Source organism: Balaenoptera acutorostrata, chromosome X, assembly GCF_949987535.1.
Source record: "Balaenoptera acutorostrata chromosome X, mBalAcu1.1, whole genome shotgun sequence".
Classification (NCBI taxonomy): Eukaryota; Metazoa; Chordata; class Mammalia; order Artiodactyla; family Balaenopteridae; genus Balaenoptera; species Balaenoptera acutorostrata.
Window position 1 is genome coordinate 130,204,117 of NC_080085.1, and position 19,908 is coordinate 130,224,024.

The following is a 19,908-nucleotide window of genomic DNA, read 5'->3' on the forward strand; positions in this document are numbered from 1 at the left end:
CAGGGATTGGGAAGGAACCCAGAGTGGGGAGAGGTGGCCTCATCTGAACTTATCTTCTCCCACTGCTCCACACTGAGCTCCTGTCACCTCCTCGTGGTCTCAGTTCCACGAGGATCAGGTGACCGGCAGCGCAAGACATGGAGTGCTGTGTCTGGAGGAGACAATTCCATACTGCAGCCAAGCGGTCGTATGGCTTGAAGCTGCGCCCTGAGGTGGGGAGGGGCATGGTGGAAGGTCCTATCCCTCATCACAACCTGGAAAGTGGATGAGAGACTCCTTTCATTTCCAGGAACCAACGGCCATGGGGACCGGGTGGGGAGGTGGTGCCGAGGTAGTTAATCAAATGTGATCAGCTAGATGAACTACATTTCCCGAGCGGCAGTCCAAAGTGGGCTAGCCTCTGGAAATCACAAAGCCTGCTTTAGGACTTGCAGGCTTTTTTTTTTTTTAACCAAAACATTATTTAAAGAAAGGCCACCTCCCCAATATTCCTGATGACTCAGAGGACGATGGTGTGTGGGAAAACAGTGCCGTCAGCAAGTCTCAGTCAAAAAGTGATTCAGGAGAGTTGGCCTCAGAAGCAAGTTTACTTTAATTAATTAACTTTACTTATATTTTCCTTTTTCTGTAAACACCAGAGAGATCTATGATAAAAATCAATGTCTGATGACGTCTAAAATAGCTCTTTCAGTAAGTACAAAATAAAAATTGTGTGTGCTAAGAAAGCATTGTATCGTGTCCTAATAGGCGGCATGGCTTAATTGCTAGTTCGTGCAATTGGTGTCATCTTAGATTTGATGGAATATGGTCTATATCGTGCTTATTTACTAATGCGCTGTCTGTCTTCCCTCGCTGTAACGTCTGTGAAGATGAGGCCTTTAGTTGACTTGGGTCACTGCTGTGCCCTCAGCCTCCAGAACATACCTGTGCGTAGTGAGTGCCCAATAAACGTTTTCTGTAAACTTTGAACAGAGAATTCCAGGCAGAGTGAACAAGAGGTGCAAACATCCTGAGGCAGGAACATGCTACTGGTGCTCCTAGAACAGCAAAGAGGCCACTGTGGCTTGAGCAGGGTGTGGTCTGACCACCACAGTTGTCATTCGACCTCTCAGATCCTTCATCGGCGTCCTCTTCCCTCAAGTGTCTACTGAAGACCAGAGGCTGATGGCTCGTGGCACCTCTGATTCCTGGTGAACATTCCTGTCAAGGCAGTGGCTCCAGGAGGCTCATTCCCTTCTGAAAACATGATTCTGGTGCCCCAGCCCCAATCATCAGAGTCAGGGACAAGGAATGTATTTGGACTTGAATTTGGAGCCCTCAAGCGTGGTCGTCGCAACTTGTGTGATCATGGTATCCAGAGAGGAAAGGAGTGTGCTTGCCGGGGACCACGGTTGCAGCCATCATGCCCACAGTGTCCAGGAGAGGGCAGCAGGGGAAGTGAAGTGCACGGGGGCTGATCGCCTTGGGAGCTTATCTGCTTAAGCATCTTTTCCTGACTTAGGCTGTGTGCATGTGTATGTTGGGACAAAAGGGGCGTGTGGGTATGATGAACTATATAATGGCCACCCAGCCCTGGCTTTGGTTCCTCAGCCCTAGACAACCTGGCTAGCCCAGGTAACCCTGCTCAGACCCCTCAGGAGCCCTGTCCCAGGTCTTGAGATGCTCTTGCTGGCTCCTAGGCTTTCTGAGGACCTCATGTGCTGGCTCACTTGACATCCCAAGTCTGAGGTGGGGCTGCTTCCCATTACAGTCTATCCTCTGGGAGTCCTCTGCTGGGGGGGGGGTGTGTGAGAACGGGGGAGGGCACTTCCCGAGCCGAAAGTCAAGATCAGAGCAGTGTTTCTGGAAGTGTGGCTCACCCGGGCCCCACATGCACATCACAGAGCCACCAGCACGCTTGATATTGGGTAAGCACGCAGACCTCAGTCTCCCCGTCAGGCCTATTGTTTCTGTATGGGATACAGAGCAAGCCATGAGAATTGCCATGATTAAAAAGCATCCCAGAGGATTCTTATGCATCATAGTCTTTGAGAAATACCGGTCTGGGGTTCTTCTACCCCTAGCCAGGGCAGATGGCCAAAGGGAAAATGATCGGTCAGTGAAAGGGAGGAAATTCCACTGCCAGGGCAGGGGTGCCGGGGACCTTTCAGCCACTGAGGGATCTTTTCTTCCTCTTTACAGAAGGACCGACCTCTAATCTCAGGCAGTTCCTCAGCTGTCTTCAAACCCCCAGGACCCTGGGCCCACAAACCCTGGCTCCCCAAGGAACACTCTGGGCCACATGGCAGGGGATTCTCAGATTTCCAGGCTGGATGAAAGAAATCAACCCAGAAGCATCCACTGTGCCAGACCATTTGCCCAAGACTAGTGTAATTTTGTAGTTAGCGTCGATTGAGACCCCTTGAACCAGGTGCTGTGCTAAAGTCTTGGCTTGCCTTGTCTCGTTCAGTCTCCACACGGATTTTTGAAACAGATCTATTATTATTCCCATTTTTCATATGAGAAACCTGAGGCCTGGAGAGGTAAAGTCACTTGCCCAAGGCACCCAGTTAGCAAATAGAAAGGCTGACTTTGAACCTAGATGGTCTGACTCCAGAGCTTGTGCTCCTAGCCAGAAATGGTGGAAGACATGGGGATGCAGGAAGCGTAGAGATGTGTTGTGTGATCAAGGATGGGGTTGTGAGAAGATGCAAGATGAAGTGAGGGGCAGGAAGGGGTATTGAGGGGGATGTAAGTGGTGGAGAATAGGAGCTAGAGTAGGAGCTGGGAGAGGAGGAAGGGACAGACAACAGATGGAGTCCAGTCTGAGTGGGAGGATGGGTAGTATTGGAGTGGGGCTCAGGAATAGATCATGAACCAGCTGACGGTTGAGGAATAGATGAGGGATGTCATCGGGGGCTGTTCTGAGGTCAAGGCCAGGAAGAAGGTGAAGGTCAGTGCTGGGGTTGGAGTGGGGAGACTCTGGGGGAGTGATTGAAGCTCTCTATTGCCACCATGAACTGGCCTGGGGTGAGAACCCCACCAGGCTGGGCTTAGAATCAGTATGAGGTAACAGTCGGTGTTCCTGTCCCCCTTCCCAGCTTTGCACCTCTACCAACTGCCTTGTTAGGTCTTCTCCATGTTTGCTAGTTTATTGTCTCTCTCCTCCAACCAGAAAGGAAGCAGGGCAGAAACTTGGTCCATTTGATTCATCTTTATGTCACCAGCAGGAGGCAGAGTGCCTGGAACATAACAGGTACTCAATAAATGCTCAGGGGCAAGGCTCAGGGAAGGGATGATGGATTAGCACAGGGGGTGTGGCTCTCGCTAGGGTGTAGGCTCAGGAGAGGTGACCTCCAGGACAAGTGAGTTTGAAGGAGGGGTGAGGTTCTGGGAAGAGGTGAAGCTCACAATGAGGTGCCCCTCAGGTTCGCAAAGAGTCCAAGGAATGGAGTGAGGGGTCGGGGAGGAGGTAAGGCTTCAAAGGGTCTGGTACAAGAGCTGCTTAAATATGTGCCTTCTCGGTGACTTCAACATCCACGTAGATGGTTCAACTCCTTGATCTCTCAGTCCATTGACCTATTCTCCACCAATGCTCTTTCCCTTCTCCCTACCCACCGCAGCCACTTACTCCTCTGGTCATATCCTAATACCTTGCCTTATCTGTCACCACCACCCCTCCATAATCAACATTATATCCTGCTTTCCGAAAGCCAGCTCATTCCTTTTAGTACTACAAGAACTCCAACAATCCTCCAACTCCAACCACCCCCAGGACCCTTCAACCAGTCCCACTGTTTTTTGCTTTTTTTCACTGTCTTTCACCAGACCTTGACTCTATCCTTCCCTTCCCTCCTTACACAGCCCCAAATCCACGATCAATCATCATCATTTCTCTCTAGAATCCACATGAAACTCCTATGTCCCACTGCCATTTCTTTGTACTCAACTAGCAAAACTCAGCCCTGATAAAATCCAACTTTCCACCTACTCTGGATCTGCATCCGTGAGGTTGAACATGGCTGGAGAAAACCATGCAGACATGCTGAGTAATTTCACTTTAAATTAATGGCCGTTAAACCTCAAGTGAGCCCTTAGCGCAACCCAGCAATCACGTTATATTTCCATAGAACATCCAGCCTCTCTGTCTCCCAGAAGACCATTTCAAGCCTCCTCTCCTCAAACTGCTGACACCCCTCTCCCACCCTCACTCCCAGCTGGTAGCCTGGCTTCCTGTTTCACTGAGAAAATAGGAGCCATCAGAAGAGAGCTGCTCCAAGCTCCACCATCACCTCTCCCACCTACCTGCATCTGGGCATCTCTCTCCTGCATCATCAATTTTTCCCTCTCTACTGGTTCGTTAGCACACACACGTTACTACGGCGTAGTCTCTCCCATATTAAAAAAAACCACTTTCATCTTGTCCCCACGTATCCCTACAACCACCACTCTCCCACTTCTCTGCTCTCCTTTACAGCACAACTCTTCAAGAGAACTGCCAGTCGCTACTCACTGGCATTTCTCTTTTCCCACTATGGCTTGAAAACATTCTCATCTGCCTTTGTGCCCCCATGTCTCCCTGGAAATTGCTCTTAAACATCACCAATAACCTCCATATTGCTAAATACAATTCTTTGTCCTCCTCTTACTTGTCCAGACAATAGGACTTGAGGAATTGATGACTCTCTCCTTCTTGATACACCTTCTTCAGTTGGCTCCACATTCTTCTGGTTTGCCCCTACCTCACTGATCACTCTTTCCCGGTCTCATTTGCTGGTTCCTTCTCAACTACCACCCCTCTAAATGTTGGCCTGCCCAGGGTTTGGTTCTTGGGTTGCTTTTCTTTTTCTACACTCACTCGCTTGTTGATCTCATCCAGTCTCGTGACTTTTAATACGGATTAGACTCTAATTATTCTCCTATTATATCTCCAGCCCTGACCTTGCCCTTGAACTCCAGAGTCCTCTGTCCAACCTACTCCACTGCTGTCTTCCTTAATTCAGTCCATGTACCTCCATCCTTCTCGTTCCTCTGACCAAAGTCCTGAGAGCTGTCCTTGACTCCTGTCTTTCTGTCATAGCCCAATACCAATCTGTCATCAAATTCTAGTGACTCTACCATCAAAATTGACCCAGAATCTGCCTCTCACCACCTCCACTGCATCACCATTGTCTCTCACCTGGATTATTTCAATAGTCCCTAAATAGTCTCCCTGCTTCTGTACTTGTCTGTTCACCTCACTCGAACAGTCGAAGTCATTACAAGGGCTTTTAAGGCCCTGCATGATCGTTCACCACCCCCATCGTGGCCTCTCTGGCTTCATCCCCTACCATCTTCCTCTCTCACTTGCCCCACTTCAGCACATTGGCCTCTTGGTTGACACTAGGACATGCAAAAGCCGTGGCATCAGGGCAGAGAGTGTTTACATGCAGTGGGCAGGGAAGACCTCACAGAGAAGATGGCATTTGAGCCAAGACCCTTCTCTATTTCATTTTTATCATCACCCAACATCCTGTATCTTTGACTTCTTTGCTTTTTTGTCTAACCTCCATGAGGGTAGGAATTGTTTGTTTTGTCGGCTTCCGTGATCCCAGGTCCTAGAACAGTACCTGGCACATAGTAGCACCGTGTAAATACCTGATGTCTTAGTGTGTTGTGGCTGCCACAACAGAGTCCCACAGGCTGGGTGGCTTAAAGGAGAGACATTTATTTTCTCACAGATCTGAAGGCCGGAAGTCTGAGATCAAGGTGTCATCAGGGTTGGTTTACTCAGAGGCCTCACTTCTTGGCTTGTCGATGGCTGCCTTCTCCCTGTGTCCTCACATGGTCTCCCTCTGTGTATGTCTGTGTCCTAATCATCTCTTCTTATAAGGACACCAGTCAGATTGGAGTAGGACCCACACTAATGACATCACTTTACCTTAATCACCTCTGTAAGGTTCCTGTTTCCAAATATGGTCACATTCTGAGGGGATTAGGACTTCAACATATGAATTTGGGGGGATGCAATTCAGTCCAGAATACTTGCTTGATTTGTTGATCAGTGTACAGAGATGGATTGAGACTCTTCTGGAGTAAGGACAAGTGTTTAGACTCAGGAATGGGGCAAAGGTCAGTGAGGACATAAGTGGATGGGGGTCAACAGGGCTCATAGGAGGGTTCAGTCCTGGGCTGGATAACGGTGGGGTAGAGAGTGAGGTGCCAGGATTGAATGAGGCTGGAAGAGGGTACTTCTCTCAGTCAAAGGGAGAGGCCATGTGGTGGAAGTTGATGGAGTCAGTGCACTTGAGGGGTGAGGAAAGGAGAGACTGGCCAATGTTGGCAGAAAGGAGGAGGGGAGGAGTCAAAGAGTGGTGGGGTGGTTGAGACCCTGGGATGGGACCATCAAGGATGCTGGGAATGTCCTCGATGGGCAGGGTCAACTATATACTTTGAGGGGCCCAGTGAAAAATGAAAATGCAGGTCTCTTGCTCAAAAAAGTATTAATAATTTCAAGATGGTGACAGCAGAGCTTTGAACCAAGCATAGGGAACCCTTCTAGGCATCGAACCGTGTCCAACTCCATAGGTCCAACAGCCATGAAGCTGGTCCTGCCAGATGGGATCTGGATCGAAAATGGAGAGAGGTTAGAAGTTCGGATCAGGTTGGGGTGGAAGGTCTATCCTCTTGCACTGTATTGGGAATTTTCGTTGAAATATGATCTGCCTTTTGCCATCTTTTTGTCTTATTAGCAACTGTACCGTACACTTTTTTTGGAGCTAGGTCTTCCCACGATGTGCTCTACACATGTGAATTTGATGTGTGGCAAGGTGTGTTTGTTGAGATCACCAACGTAGTGAGTAAAGAGAGGTTGCACGTTGGATGTAATGAAGATGGAGGAGAGGGCGTGAAGGTTCACAGGAAGACCAGAACATCTCTCTAGGATTCAGATTATGAAGATCTGAACTGTGCAAGTAGCCTGTGGGAGATTATAAAGGAATTGTGATTTGATTGGAAAAAGAAAACGCCTCGAAGTGCACCAAACTGCCCAGTGCCTGGCCAAGGTAGAGTAACCAGTGGCCAAGCCCTTCCCATCCTGGTGCAGAGGGGGCTGTTCAGACCACAATCTAAAAGCAGAGGCAGAGGGGGGGGGGAAGCTTGCAGCCTTCCCCAGCCAGTCCTTGGGAGTGCCTGTAGCCATCTTGAGGGGTGGCAGAAAGCCCTCTAAGGGAGCCAAAATCTGGAGGAAGCCAAGACTCAGGCTCCCCACAGGGAGGATACAGGGGCCAGAGCTGCTGGTGGTGTTGGGGACAATATCTTGGTGGTAAGTTGAAGGCTGACCCCCACTCCAGCTTCTCACAGCAGCCCAGCCTCTCCTGCCTCCGCTCTGCAAGCATCTACTAAGCCTGCTGTGGATGAGGCTCTCTGTTGGGTGCTAGGGACACTCAAAGAGGCAAGGTCCCTGGCCTCGAGATAGAAGAGGCAAGTGTGCAACACAAGTGAGCAACCAAATGAACACAACGCAGCTGGATGCAGGCAAAACCCAGCATGCGTTGCACTCATACTTAAGCACCAGGAACACTTGACATGACTATCCCATTTGCCCTCTTCCTCACCGTTTGAGGCAGGTACTATTATCATCACTCCTATTTGACAGATGAGGAAACTGAGATGCAGACAGGTTAAGTCACTTGCTGAGTATCAGAGAGCTGATCTGGGGTACCGCCAAGAGTCGAAGCAGGCAGTGTGCTGCAGAGGCACTGCTCTTGTTCCTTCCTGCCCTTGGCATCCACAGAAGCCTGCACGTTTACAGTCTCTGCAGACAGAGAGCTGAGAATAGAACATTCAACACAGGTGGGGGTGGAGAATCCCACAAGACCTCAAGAGTAGAGATGTCATCTGAGCTATTTGGGAAGAATGAATACAAATGCACAGAGGCTGACGGTGGGAGGAAAGGCATCCTGGGCAGAGAGGGAAGTAGAATTAGACTGGCTTTGCTGGAGCCAGAAGCTCAGCTGGGGATGCCAGAAGGCGGTGGAAACCATGGACCCTCACCTCACCCTGAAAGCTACATAAAGTCATCTGTGAACACAGTGGTTGTTAAGATCAGGATGGGACACGGTGGTGGACTAGGAGACCCAGGAAGTCAGTTCCTGAAGAGCCTCAGACCACTTCCCCCACCAATCAGGGCCCAGGATCTCGCCCTCTGATCTGAGGGTGCTTTGAAAAGATACATAGCCCTTTGGGCCCCAAAGGAGCTCCATTCTCAATCCTAGGTGAACTTGATTTTTTCTGTGGAAGCCCACCCCACAGGCCAGGGGGCCGGCCCTGCTGCCTTCTTCATTGGGGAGGGTTCAGATGGTCTGTGCTGGGCAAAGAAGGCTCCTGCTGCCTTGGAAGAGCAAGCAAGCCAGGGGAGGACTCTGCGAACAGGAGGCAGGGATGGAGAGGAAAGCACCACTGGGAGTGGGGAAAGGGGAGGAAGATGGGGAGCTGGGCCCTGGCCAAGGCTGCTTTCTGCCAGCCCGGAGCTGAACTGGAAGCCGCTGGGGTGATGGAAGCTTTCCCTCCCTATTTTCACCAAACCGAGGGTGGTGGGCAAGTTGGTATTTCTCCGCCTGGGATGGGGGGCAGAGGTAGTTCAGGTGACGCCTTCCAGGCTCATTCTGCCCCAAAACACCAAATTGGGGGGAGGGGCGCGTCAACTCCCGTGCTGGGCTGGGCTCCAGAAGCGCAGAGAACAAAAAGAGCCCCGAAAACCCAGCAGGCCGCACAGGGCCCCTCGTGGGAGGCTTTGGCAAACCCAGACCCTGAGCTCTCCTGGAACCGTCCTGCCCTCTCTTAGCAGCCCCCCTCTTCCCGCGGTCCTCCCAGGACTAGTGTCATCCCTCTGCTACCAGCGTCTCGTCCTGTCATGCTGAACCTCCCACAGCGCGGCCTCCTGAGGGCCCCACCCCCACCCAGCGCTCCCCTTGCAGGCCCAGAAGATTCCATCCTCTCCCATTTCTGCGCGTCAAGAGTTTCCCAAGCCCATTTCTTCCACTACTTCGCTGCAGCCCCGCGAGGGCGGCAGGATGCTCCCCATTTCCCAGATTTGACCAGAGAGAAGACTGCCGTCCTGGGGCAGGGTCGGGGGGAGGTAAGTGACGAAGCCAAGGTCACCCAGTCATTGGCTGAACGCGGCCTCGACCCGGCCCTTCTTCTGCAGGCCCGCTGGCACCCTGACGAGGAAGGCCCGGGCTGCGGGCCCCCGCCCCTCTTTTCTCGGCTGGTAGTCGGGGGCGGGCCCGCCGGAATGACAGGTGAGCCGGGGTGGGGGACAGTTGGGGGGTTGGGCTGCGCGGGGACGCCTGGCGCGCGGGCTTTGGGTACGGCTGCCCGAGCCCGCTGCGGCGCCGGGCTTCCGAGGGCCCGCGCCCGGGGGCACGACGGGGGCCGCGCCTTCGGCCGAGGGTCCCGGGATCGCCCCGGGCCCGCCGGCCAGGCCCCGCCCCCCGGCGGCAAGGGCGGGGGCAGGGGCGGCGCCGGCGGAGTGGGGCGCGGGCGCGCGGTGCTCGGTGCGCGCCACCGCCCCTCCGGCCCAGCTCGCCGGCCCGCCCTCCCTACCCCCTCGGCCCGCTCTCGTCGCCCCCCACTCCTTCTCCTCTCCTCGGCCCGGCGGCCCGGCGCGCGGTGCGGCGCGACGATCGCGGCCTGGCGACCGGGGCGCGGTGGTCGTGGAGCTCGAGGGTGGCGCGCAAGGCGCGGGGCGCGAGGCCAGACCTGGCGCGGCGGGGTGTGGGGGGCGGGCAGCGGCGGAGCCCCCAGAGGAGAGCAGGGCCAGGGGGGTACCGAGGTAATGGGTAGGGCCTGGGCGTCCGGCTGCGAGGGGCGGGAGCTCCAGGCGCACTTCGGCCCCGGCCGGGCTGAGCCACGGGGCGCCCGGGGCGGTGGGAGGGCAGCGGGGCGGGGAGGGAGGGTGGGAGGAGACGGCTGGGCCGGGCCGGGCCGGGGGGCTTGGCCGACGGGGAGCAGGTGGGCGGGGACAGGGGCCCTGCTGGAAGAGGCGCAGCAGCGAGGTGGCGGGCTGCGTGCGCAAACAGGGCTGCCGCCTCCTGGGCCCGGAGAACGGTGAGGCCGCTGGGGTTGGGCGCCCCAGCCCCGAGGGCCCGGTGCCGCGTCCAGGGCCACTGAGTTGGGCGCTGGGCCCTGTTGGGGGAGGATCTGGAGGCCCGGCCGGGCCAGGGCGCTGGGGGTTCACCAGCAGACCCAGTTGCTGGGCCAGAAGCAGGAGTTCTTGGGCAGGGCTCTGGTGGCGGGCACTGGTGGTGGGCACTGGTGGCGGGCGACGGTGGGCGAGGACGGGCACTTTCAGGGCTGGCATGAGTGGAAGGGGGACGAGGACGGCCCAGAGTTTGAGTTGGAGCGTAATTTGGGAGTTCCGTGTCATCGGGTGGGTTGATGAGTCATGAGATTTGGAGATCACAGAAGCCTTTCCTAGTGATCAGTTCTGAGTGAGGGAAATGCAAAGGGCTGGGATTTGGAGAAACGTTTTTGAGGCCACATCTTGGGACACTAGATGCTCAGATGGCTGCCAGTCCCCATGCGAGGGACTTCGGGAGTGATGTCCCAGAGTGCTGGGACGGGGCAGCTGCAGCCTGGCGGGGGTGGGGGGGGCGGTTAAGGAAGGTCTTTGTGGTGGCCAGTCCCTGCCTTCCTTCCTTTCCAGGCCGTCAGGATTCAGCTGTGTTCCTGTGGGGAGTGGGTTAAAATTTCCTTCGGCCTCCACTCAGCCTTACAGTATCCACCAGGGGCAGGAGGGACATATACATGCGTGACTGCAGCAGTATTCTCTGTCGTGGAGCCCTCGCGCTTCCTCACTGTTGCCATAGTAACGGCCTATTGATGGTGTATTTATAGGGGAAGAAGCAGGCGCTAAATTTTGGGGAAGGAGGGGGAGAAGGCCTCAGGGCAGCAGCAGTAGTGAGGGTGGCCACAGAATTGTTAATGCAGTGGGCCATGCCTGGGAGCTGTTTGGAGGAGTTCCTGGCATGTCTGAAGCTTAAAAATGAACTAATGACTTATGCAGGTGTCAGGATAACACAGTCTGGCCTATGATACGTGTGGGTGTGCATGCACCACAGTCGGGTGTGTTTGGGATAAGACATAGCTATATGGAAGCTGTTACGTAATTTCTCCACAGAAAAAATTTAAATGCAGTTCTCATTGATAAGCAATGAAACATGTATTTTTCTGTCGTCACTTATTATTAAAGCCTTTGCTCATTGTTTTCAAACCCTGACACAACAGCTCCATTTTTCTTCAATCAAAAACCTTGCTGTTAGGCATGCCACACCCACACCTTAGACACGTGACTGGCATTGGCCTTAGGGGAACCTCAGAGATCCATAACAGAAGCAGGATTTTGAGAAAATATTACATCTTCTCTCTTATAAACAAACACTTGGGGTCAACTTTTCTCACAATGGCAGGCCCATCTGTTGACAAATTCCCATGCTGATAGTTTTGGGTGGGATTGTTGTAGGGTGCAAAAGAGAAAGGCACCCTTAACACAGTGTTTCCATACACGGATGTTACATTTGCTATTTTTCCTTGAGTTTTAATTTTATTTATGATTAATATTCTACCTGTTTGCCAAAAGGATTAGAGGATATATTTTAAATATACATAAGATTGAAAACATAAGTAGAAAAGTGGGTACCATGTCACAGGGGAGAACACACAAGTGTTTAACAGCTGGGCTTCCAGGGCGCCTGTCCTTCACGGTTAATGTTAATACTGAACTTCCTGGCAGCCTAGGCAAAAAGGGTTACACCGTTCCTGTGTCTTACATCCAGTTAGTCATAAAACCAGAGCTTCTGCTTGGGAGGGGAGCAGTGGGGTGATTGCTCCCAGATGTGGACGGCTTGGCCAGTGCTCTGGAATATGTGCATGAGTGGGAGTGTACGTTGCGGGGGAGGGCAGTGTGCTGCGGCCATGGTTTACATACTGGCTGGATAATTCCTGAGCTTTCAGATGATAGTTCCCATTAGAGGCAACAGTCTTGTCTAGCTAGCGGCTCAGTTTTGAGCACATCAGTTAATGTCTAGGTCCTCTGCTGCCGTGTTATTTAATGCAAAGGGAAGAGAGATTAGTCTGTTTCAGGAGATCCTTGCCACCCTGTGTGTGGAAGACGAACATGAGCTCGAACACGAGCAGGTCATCTGGGCTTGGGCCATGACTTTGGAGATGGCTGTTGTTGCCCCTTGTCTCTGAGGTCTTTTCCAGCTCAAAAGTGCAGAGATTCATCGAGGAGAGTGAGGAAGGCGGAACCTCAGCCTGTAGGAGTTTTTCTTTTTTGAAAGAAAACACTCAACCCTTAGGTCTAGACTCTCTGAGTGTACTCTTGGGAAGGGATGAGAGCGGCAGGGCTGTAAGTGGCTGCGCAGAGGATGATGTGGCCCGTGGGGTGCTGCTTTGCCCTTTGACCCGGCCAGTGTGGGTGGGAGTCACATCCCAGGACCAAGAGGGTGCCCTGTAGGTTTTGGGGTGTGATTTCACCATGACTCTGCTTTTCTCCTTTGTCAGGGAAGTGAGACACTCGATCTGAGGGAGCGCCATGGCAGGTGAGTTTTTCCGGGCCCAGGCTGAGGGGGAGAAGAGCCATGCCTAGGGGCTCATGGGAAAGGGGCAAGTCTGACTATCAAGTCCTTTCCAGCTTTCCTCTCCCTGGGGGTTTTCCTGTGGCCCCTGTCCAATTGGCTGGCTCACATCTTTACCCTCTCAACTCTTTGGCTCCCTTCTGGAGCACGTGCTCCCGCGGAGATGCGCAGCTCCCCAGGCCACTCTGAGAGAAAATCATGTGGCCGGCCGTGGGGCCTGGGGAGCGGTGCCTGCCTGGGCACCAAGAGGGGCTGCTTGACATGAGGACTAGGAAGTCCCACCTCGAGGGGAATACCAGGAGCAGATGTCACCTCTTCTTTCATCCTCTAAAGTCTCAGCTCAGGCTTATGGGGGTGCCAATCGGCTCAGCTGGAGCTGGGGTTCCCCTTGAGAATAAGTAGATACGGCTCCCACTCCATGACCTTTTTGATGGATGCATCTGTGCCCAGTCTCCAAAAGCCTAGATTCTCCATCTAGACCCCGCTACCCCTCTTCCCAGAGGCATTCTCCGGTTCACGTGCATCCAGTCTCCCGATCTACCGCAGCCTGGGTTTGTACCAGACTGTCTGGGGCAAGACTATCGATGCCAGGCCACCTGACGGCACAGGTGTCCATTCAGGTGGAGGGACACCACCCTGGCAGCGTCTTCTGGGGCTCTTTAGTGTTGGTTACAGCGTCAGCCTCAAAGGGAAATACATTCTTATGATAAGGGCCCTGATTTTCTCTTTTTGAGGTGAGGCAGAAGATACTGCATACTTTTTCACTAAAACACTCAAAATCTGTCATGTCCATGGTTCCCATGCCACATGCACTTCACTCTCAGAGAGCCCCATTTTCCTCCAGAGTCTCGTCGTGTCCATGACATTCTAGGCAGACACACCGTGGCATCACAGAAAGTCAGCCCTTCCGTCCCTTCTACGTGTCTGGGGTGGTGTCCTGCCTGCTGGCTCTGTCTTGCTTCCCTCCATAGTTGTGCCTCTGTGCCTGGGCTGGGTCTGGTCGGCAGGAGCCTCTGGGCCCCTCCCCATTCCAGACCTCGGTGTGACTCTCTCCTCAGTGTTTCTGGAGGCCAAGAATGCCCATTCGGTCCTGAAACGGTTCCCTCGTGCCAATGAATTCCTGGAGGAGCTGCGCCAGGGGACCATCGAGCGGGAGTGCATGGAGGAGATCTGCAGCTACGAGGAGGTCAAGGAGGTGTTTGAGGACAAGGAGAAAACGGCATGTACCGCCCTGGGGCTGGGTGCTGGGAGCACAGCTGGCCTCGGGAATAAGCAGAGTGGGCCCTGGGGACCTCAGACGAATTGGAAGCAATGAAGGGAAGCCAGCCGAGTCCAGGCCAGGGCCACTGGGACCGCAGAAGAACAGATCACCTGTCCTTAGAGTCCCATCTGCCTGACTCTGGGGGCCTCCTGACTTGTGAGTGTTGTCCTTTGTCCTCGGGGCATTCCACGGCCTCTTTGATGGCGCTCAGAGGCTAGTCAGACAGGGCAGGGCGGGGGCAGCCGCAGATCCCGCTGAACGTAAAACCAGACCTGCTGAAGGGCTCTGAGCTCCATCTGGGATACGAGAGCTTCCGTGTAAGTGTCAGCCGCCTTCCTCCTCCTTTTGCAGATGGAGTTCTGGAAAGGGTACCCGAATGCAGTCTATTCAGTCCGAGACCCTGCGCAGAGCTCAGACGCCATGTACGTGGTGGTGCCCCTGCTGGGGGTGGCGTTGCTGATTGTCATCGCCTTGTTCATCATCTGGAGGTGCCAGCTGCAGAAGGCCACCCGTCATCACCCCTCCTATGCTCAGAACCGGTACTTAGCGAGTCGCGCGGGGCACAGCCTGCCCCGGGTCATGGTCTACCGGGGCACCGTGCACAGCCAGGGGGAGACCTCTGGGCACCGGGAGACAGGGAGCCCCCCGCAGGTGGTGCTGGGGCCTAGTCGCGGGGGTAGAACCACGGTCCGCCTCGAGAGCGCCCTCTACCTTCCTGAGCTGTCTCTCTCCAGGCTGTCCAGTGCCACCCCTCCGCCGTCCTACGAGGAGGTGACAGGTCCCCAGGAGAGCAGCGGTGAGGAGGCGAGCATCTCTTACAGCGACCCACCCCCGAAGTATGAGGAGATAGTGGCCGCCAACCCCGACTCAGACAAGTAGCAGGACTCGGGTCCTGTCCAGTGTGAAAGCCTCGTTCAGGGGCCTCCTGTTTTCTTTTTAACTTTTTTAAGACTGTGCCACCACAAAACAGCCTTAGCCTCCTTGTTGCCAAATAATTTCCTATCTGTGGATTTGTAGGAAGTCGGTTGTCAGAGACAGGTGGAGGGGGTAGGGATCACGCATGCATCAACACCTCTGGGGAGAGCCACAGGCCAGAGAGCCTAGCTCTTCCGGAAGCCCTCACGCCCCTGCCATCCTGTCTTCCTGTCAGGGACTGGCTTCTCTTATGCCAAAGGAATCACCCCATTGAATTGATTGTGGCCAGAATGTCCATAGGCTCGGGCCTGGGGGCCACGCAGCTGGCCGAAGACCGGTTTGTCTGAAGCCTCGCCACAGAGATGAGGGAGAGAAGCCAGCCCTTCAGCACCCTTTTCCCTCACTAGCCCTGTGCTTTCTGTCCTTGCTCACGTTTGACAAGGACAAGGACAGAACAGAATCGAAAAGAGTAATAACACAACGAACACAATAAAACAGAACGATATCACCTGGGCCACTCATAGGGGTTCAAGGGAAATCAGTCACGCAGATCATCTGTGACACTCCCCTCCCCCGACACTCACCCCACACTCCCGACCAGGTTCAAGGGAATGTCTGGAGTCACCTGGAAGGAGGACGGGGGTGTGTTAAGGATGAGGGGCGGGGCCTGGCCGACAGAGCTACCTCCTTCAGACTGGGGACGTTGCCATCTGGAGGGTAGCTCTGATTCTACTGTGCTTGGCCTCCCCCAGACCCTGGCTCTCCAGGCACGTGTACCTTTAGCTGTGCTAAAGCCGCTACCCATTGGCACGAGACCTATCATAGCCTCGGGAAAACGGACGCTGCTGACCCTGCCTGTGGAGCCCATGGCCTTTGAACGGGCGGGGTCCGGGCTGGGGCAGAGAGCTGAAGTTTTCTGCTTGTGAGGTTGGCCCGTAGGATGATTAAACCCACGAACTGGGCTTCCTCAGCACTGTGCTCTCTGGCTGTGAACTTTTAGGCTACTGCCCTTTTCGTGAGTAGGTGTGTTGAGGTGAACTTGAATTTCAGATGGCTGATTTCTTCTTAATGATGGTGCCCACCAGGGGAGAAGATCCAAAAGTGTCCCTTTTTAGAAATTTCTCTGTGGGGGAGATGGGGAAGCTCATGACCTGGGGTTGACGGCCCATCAGTGATTTGCTCTGTCATTAGCAGATGCTGGTCCACTGTTAGTAACCCCTTTCTGTGGCCCAGGAGCTGCCCACCTCTCCATTTCAGTGAGGCTTCGGGCTGCAGCGGGGCAGAGGTGACCCGCCCTTTAAATGTCAGTGACCGCGCAAAAGACACTGTCAATACTGCCTCCCCACCCCTCCATCTTCATCCTCCTGGCCTCAGCACCAAACCATTTTTCCTCTGTGGTGCTTTAAAAAATGTAGCAAATTTTTGTGGGGCCCCAAAGAGTGCACAGCCAGGGTCTATTGGCAACCATAGCAGTTTAAAACCCACTGAGAAGACAAGCTTCTCTCTGTCTAAACAGCTCTCCAAGGCAGGCCTCAGGCCTCGTTCTTTGAATGCAGCCCTGCCTAGAGGCCACAGATGACTTCTGGAGGCCCCTCCAGTCCTGGGCACTCACCCAGGAACATGCTTCAAACGAGGAGGCTTTGTGTTCTTACCCCAGCGAGGCCACCAGCTTGGACAGCACAACCCTGTGGCCGGGGTTTTCCATCCTTACCCCTACCTCACAGGCCTCCTGGAGGCTGGCTGAGCTAACGTCTGTGCAGTGCTTGAGACACCGGGAAGCCAGTGCAGTTTGCCCTTAGGAAGATTCTTCTAGAAATATGTAGGTTATAAGGGACCAGTTTTAGCGGAGGCCTTTGTAGGACTCTGAAGTCGAGTCTCAACCTGGGGAGTCAGTCTCCCGCGAGTTGGACCGTTCTGCACCCCTGCTCCCCTTCCCCGAGAGCTCCCTGATGCCAGAGGTGCTGACCAGGTGGCATTCCACCTTTCCTTCCTTCCTCTTTTCCTCCCTCTGGGCCTCCAGCACCGCACTCCTGCCCTTTTTCACAAAGGCATTTTGGGCCTAGAAAGCCCCTGCTTTGTCCATGAGGGATGCTGGGGTCCATCCTATTCAGCCATGTTGGAGGACCCGGGGCAGCCTGAGGCTCCGGGGCCGGTCCCTGCCATCCCAGCCTTTCCTCGGGGGCCGTGCCTGCGTGTGACCCTGGAGCACGAGAGAGAGCCAGCCGTGGGCCCCACTCACCAGAGCCAGAGGGAGGTTGCCCGGGACTGCCTGCTCCCTTTGGCCCCCGTCGAGCCCCTCTCTGCTGAGCTGCTTACTGTTTGCAGCCGGCTGGAGGTGGGAGCGGGTGGGATGCAGGAGCCCGGCCCGTTGGAGGGCGGCCTGCATCCTGCAGGCACCGAGCTCTCCGGTTCAGGTGCTTCGCAGCGTTCTTCCACGTGGGGTTGCCACCGTGGTCTCTGGGACGTTTTTCGCAGTATATCATAGAAAAAAAGATTGTACAGTACACCATGGTCATAACTCCTCGTGGTGCACATTTGGCTTTTACGAATGCCCTGTACATATCTTTTCAAACTCTGTCTTTGTATGGATGTTGATTTGATACAGCGCTTAATCTGCAGTAGCCACATTTTCATTGTTTTTGGACGTGTGTGTGTGTGTGTGTGTGTGTGTGTGTGTATACACGTGTGCACGTTGCCTTTTCTCACATGCTTATCTGAAACAATAGCCGGCATGTGGCTATATTTGTACCAGGAGGGTTCCGGTCTGAAGGGAGGAATGTCACCTCCCAGGGCTAGGCAGCCTGAGGACAGGACCCTGAGTCAGGAAAGCCGAGATTAGCTGTTGGAGCGAGCCCGCCAGAGTTGCCGCCTTCCGCCCTCCTTCACAAAAGGTTTTGGATGAAGATGAAGCAACTCCATCCTGTGGGCCTCCCCACTGTGGGAACCCCCCCCCCCTCACATGCCCTTTTGGAGCAGTGCCCCCAGCCTTGGCTCCTGTTCCGTGGGTATCAGCAGCTGAAGGAAATCTGAGCACTCCTGGGCCTTTTTGGTTTTTATTTTTATTTTTGGTGGAAAGATGTGTGACTGTTGACTTTGGGAATGGCAGGGCTGGTTATTTAGATAATTTTCACTTAAAAAAAAATAGAAAAGGCTTTGACAAATTCCTTGGAATGTGACTGTCACATGTTTTCAACCAAAATCTTTCAAAGACTTTTTCAAACAAGCATCACAATCTTGCCCCTCCCCTGCTACTCCCCATCACTTGGGGGTTTACAAAACGAAAGCACAACAGGAAGTGGAGTGCGCAGGTGCCCAGCGTGTGCAGCCCTGCACAGCTGTGACGCGCCCTGGCTGATGGACACACAACACTGCGCCGTCTTACCCGGAGGCCAGGGCCCTCCTCTTCTACTTGCGAATCCCACTGCCACTAGTGTGAATTCCTTAGGGTGCTTCGGAAAATAAGAATCTGCCCAATTTATTGGACTTTGTGTTTTCGGTAGCTTGAAGATGACGGATCCGGGTCAGGAAAGCATCTTTTTGCTAAGGAGTTGGAGCCAGATGGTTCTTCTCTGGCTGGGGGTTGATCTTTTCACAACCAAATGGCATCCCACAAGAAGAACTAAAAACTACGCTGCCTCTAGATTGTTCCTTTGTCCGAGAGAGAGAGAGAGAGAGAGAGATTATTAAGAGAAACTCTCTTACCTACACTCTCTGTTTCTAGGAGTGTGCGTGTGTGTGCTACGTGTCATGTGTGTGCCCTCACGTTCAAGGCCGAGATGGAGAGCTGGGCAGCCAAGCTGCTGTCTAGGCTGCTTTTCAGCTTGACAAGAACGCAGCTCCATGTCAGGATTGCACTGATTCAGAAACAAGCACACCCTCCCCACCGAACGCTACTCATGCTAATCAGTATAATTAGCTAATTTAAAAGTACTTTAATCAGACTGCCTGCAACTATGGTAAAAGCCCATCAATTCGAAGCCCACTAATTCAAAACTTAGAGAAAATCACAACTTAAGATAATTCACGGTATCTGCGATTCTCACTCCGTAGAAATATTCAAGGTATTCTTCCCTTCAGTTAGTTCTCAGGGGCATATGTGTAAGAGGGATCTAGTTTAATATGAGTACCTTTTTCAAATAAAAGGCTCAAGATATTATGGATCCCTTCACCGTGCCTTCGGCAGCTCTCATTTGTCGGGCTCTTCGTGTACAGGATGATCTCTGGTTCTCTCTCTACTGTGGGAATGTTGGGTATGGCAGCTTTTCATTCTCCTCCTTTATCTGCTCTATGAATAAAATAGTTTGTGAACTAAACTGCAATTTAAAGTAATATAACTGTATATCTTGCTAAATCGTCTGTAAAGCAGATGTTTCGCTATCAGACCGGCCGCTCCCATCATTCGCCCCCAAATATTCAAACGCATCGAGCTTTTCCTTTCACAGGCTGTGGGCGGTGAGTCTTTCTGGAGCAAGAATTTTCCTGACAAAGATATCCTAACAGCGCAGCACACCCCCTCGGGCTCAGTGCCTCAACAGTTGTCCCACTGTACTGAGCTATGTGACCGTTGCCCGGAGCCTGCCCTTTGCCCGCCCCCAGCCCAAGTATTAACACAGATATTCGAGATTGGGACAAATCCCACAGCTGCTTATGCCTCCCAATCTGTCTCCCCTTACGGATGCCACTTTCCCAGGCCTGAACACACCTGCTCTTTCACTCTGTGGTCGTGAATTTGTGACAGTGGAAACCCTGATATGTGCAACTGAGCTTATAGACAAGATTACTGTGAAATGGATTAATTTTGGTACCACTTTAAACTGTGCTCGTAATTCATGTGTTGACCCATGTCAGCTGGGAAATCTGTACATTCAGTAATATGTCAGGATTTCACTGGAGCCTGGGGGCAACAAACAAACGTACTTCTGATTTCTTTCTCTCTCTCTCTCTTTTTGTAATTGTTGGGTTTAGCTGTTAAGTTTGTCTCTTTCTGTACCAGAAGATAATGAATAATAATAAAGAGCAAATGGTATTCATTTGTGTTCTGTCCTCACCCGTCTTGGATGGTTGTGGGCCAAACTTGTTTCTCCAAAAGTCAGGCTGTAGATAAGGAAACAGCCCAAACCAGTTTAGAAGCAG

At 53.3% G+C, this 19,908-nt stretch overlaps 1 protein-coding gene across 2 annotated transcripts; it reads left to right on the plus strand.

Moving 5' to 3' along the window:
- The first annotated feature begins 9,604 nt into the window (after positions 1–9,604).
- On the plus strand, positions 9,605–15,141 carry PRRG3 (proline rich and Gla domain 3). Of its 2 annotated transcripts, none has more exons than XM_057539121.1 (4): positions 9,605–9,793; positions 12,526–12,563; positions 13,658–13,818; positions 14,212–15,141. In XM_057539121.1, the coding sequence occupies exons 2-4, from the start codon at positions 12,557–12,559 to the stop codon at positions 14,737–14,739; spliced, it is 696 nt and encodes a 231-aa protein (XP_057395104.1). In that variant the 5' UTR covers positions 9,605–9,793; positions 12,526–12,556; the 3' UTR covers positions 14,740–15,141. The 2 variants fall into 2 exon arrangements, with proteins under 2 accessions (XP_057395104.1, XP_057395103.1); XM_057539120.1 differs by lacking the exon at positions 9,605–9,793 and adding an exon at positions 9,961–10,068.
- The last annotated feature ends 4,767 nt before the right edge of the window (positions 15,142–19,908 follow it).

Excerpts from the sequence above, each read along its gene's own strand:
- PRRG3 (XM_057539121.1), top strand. Across the intron at positions 13,819-14,211 it reads TTGAGGACAAGGAGAAAACG|ATGGAGTTCTGGAAAGGGTA; the intron begins GCATGTACCGCC and ends CTCCTTTTGCAG.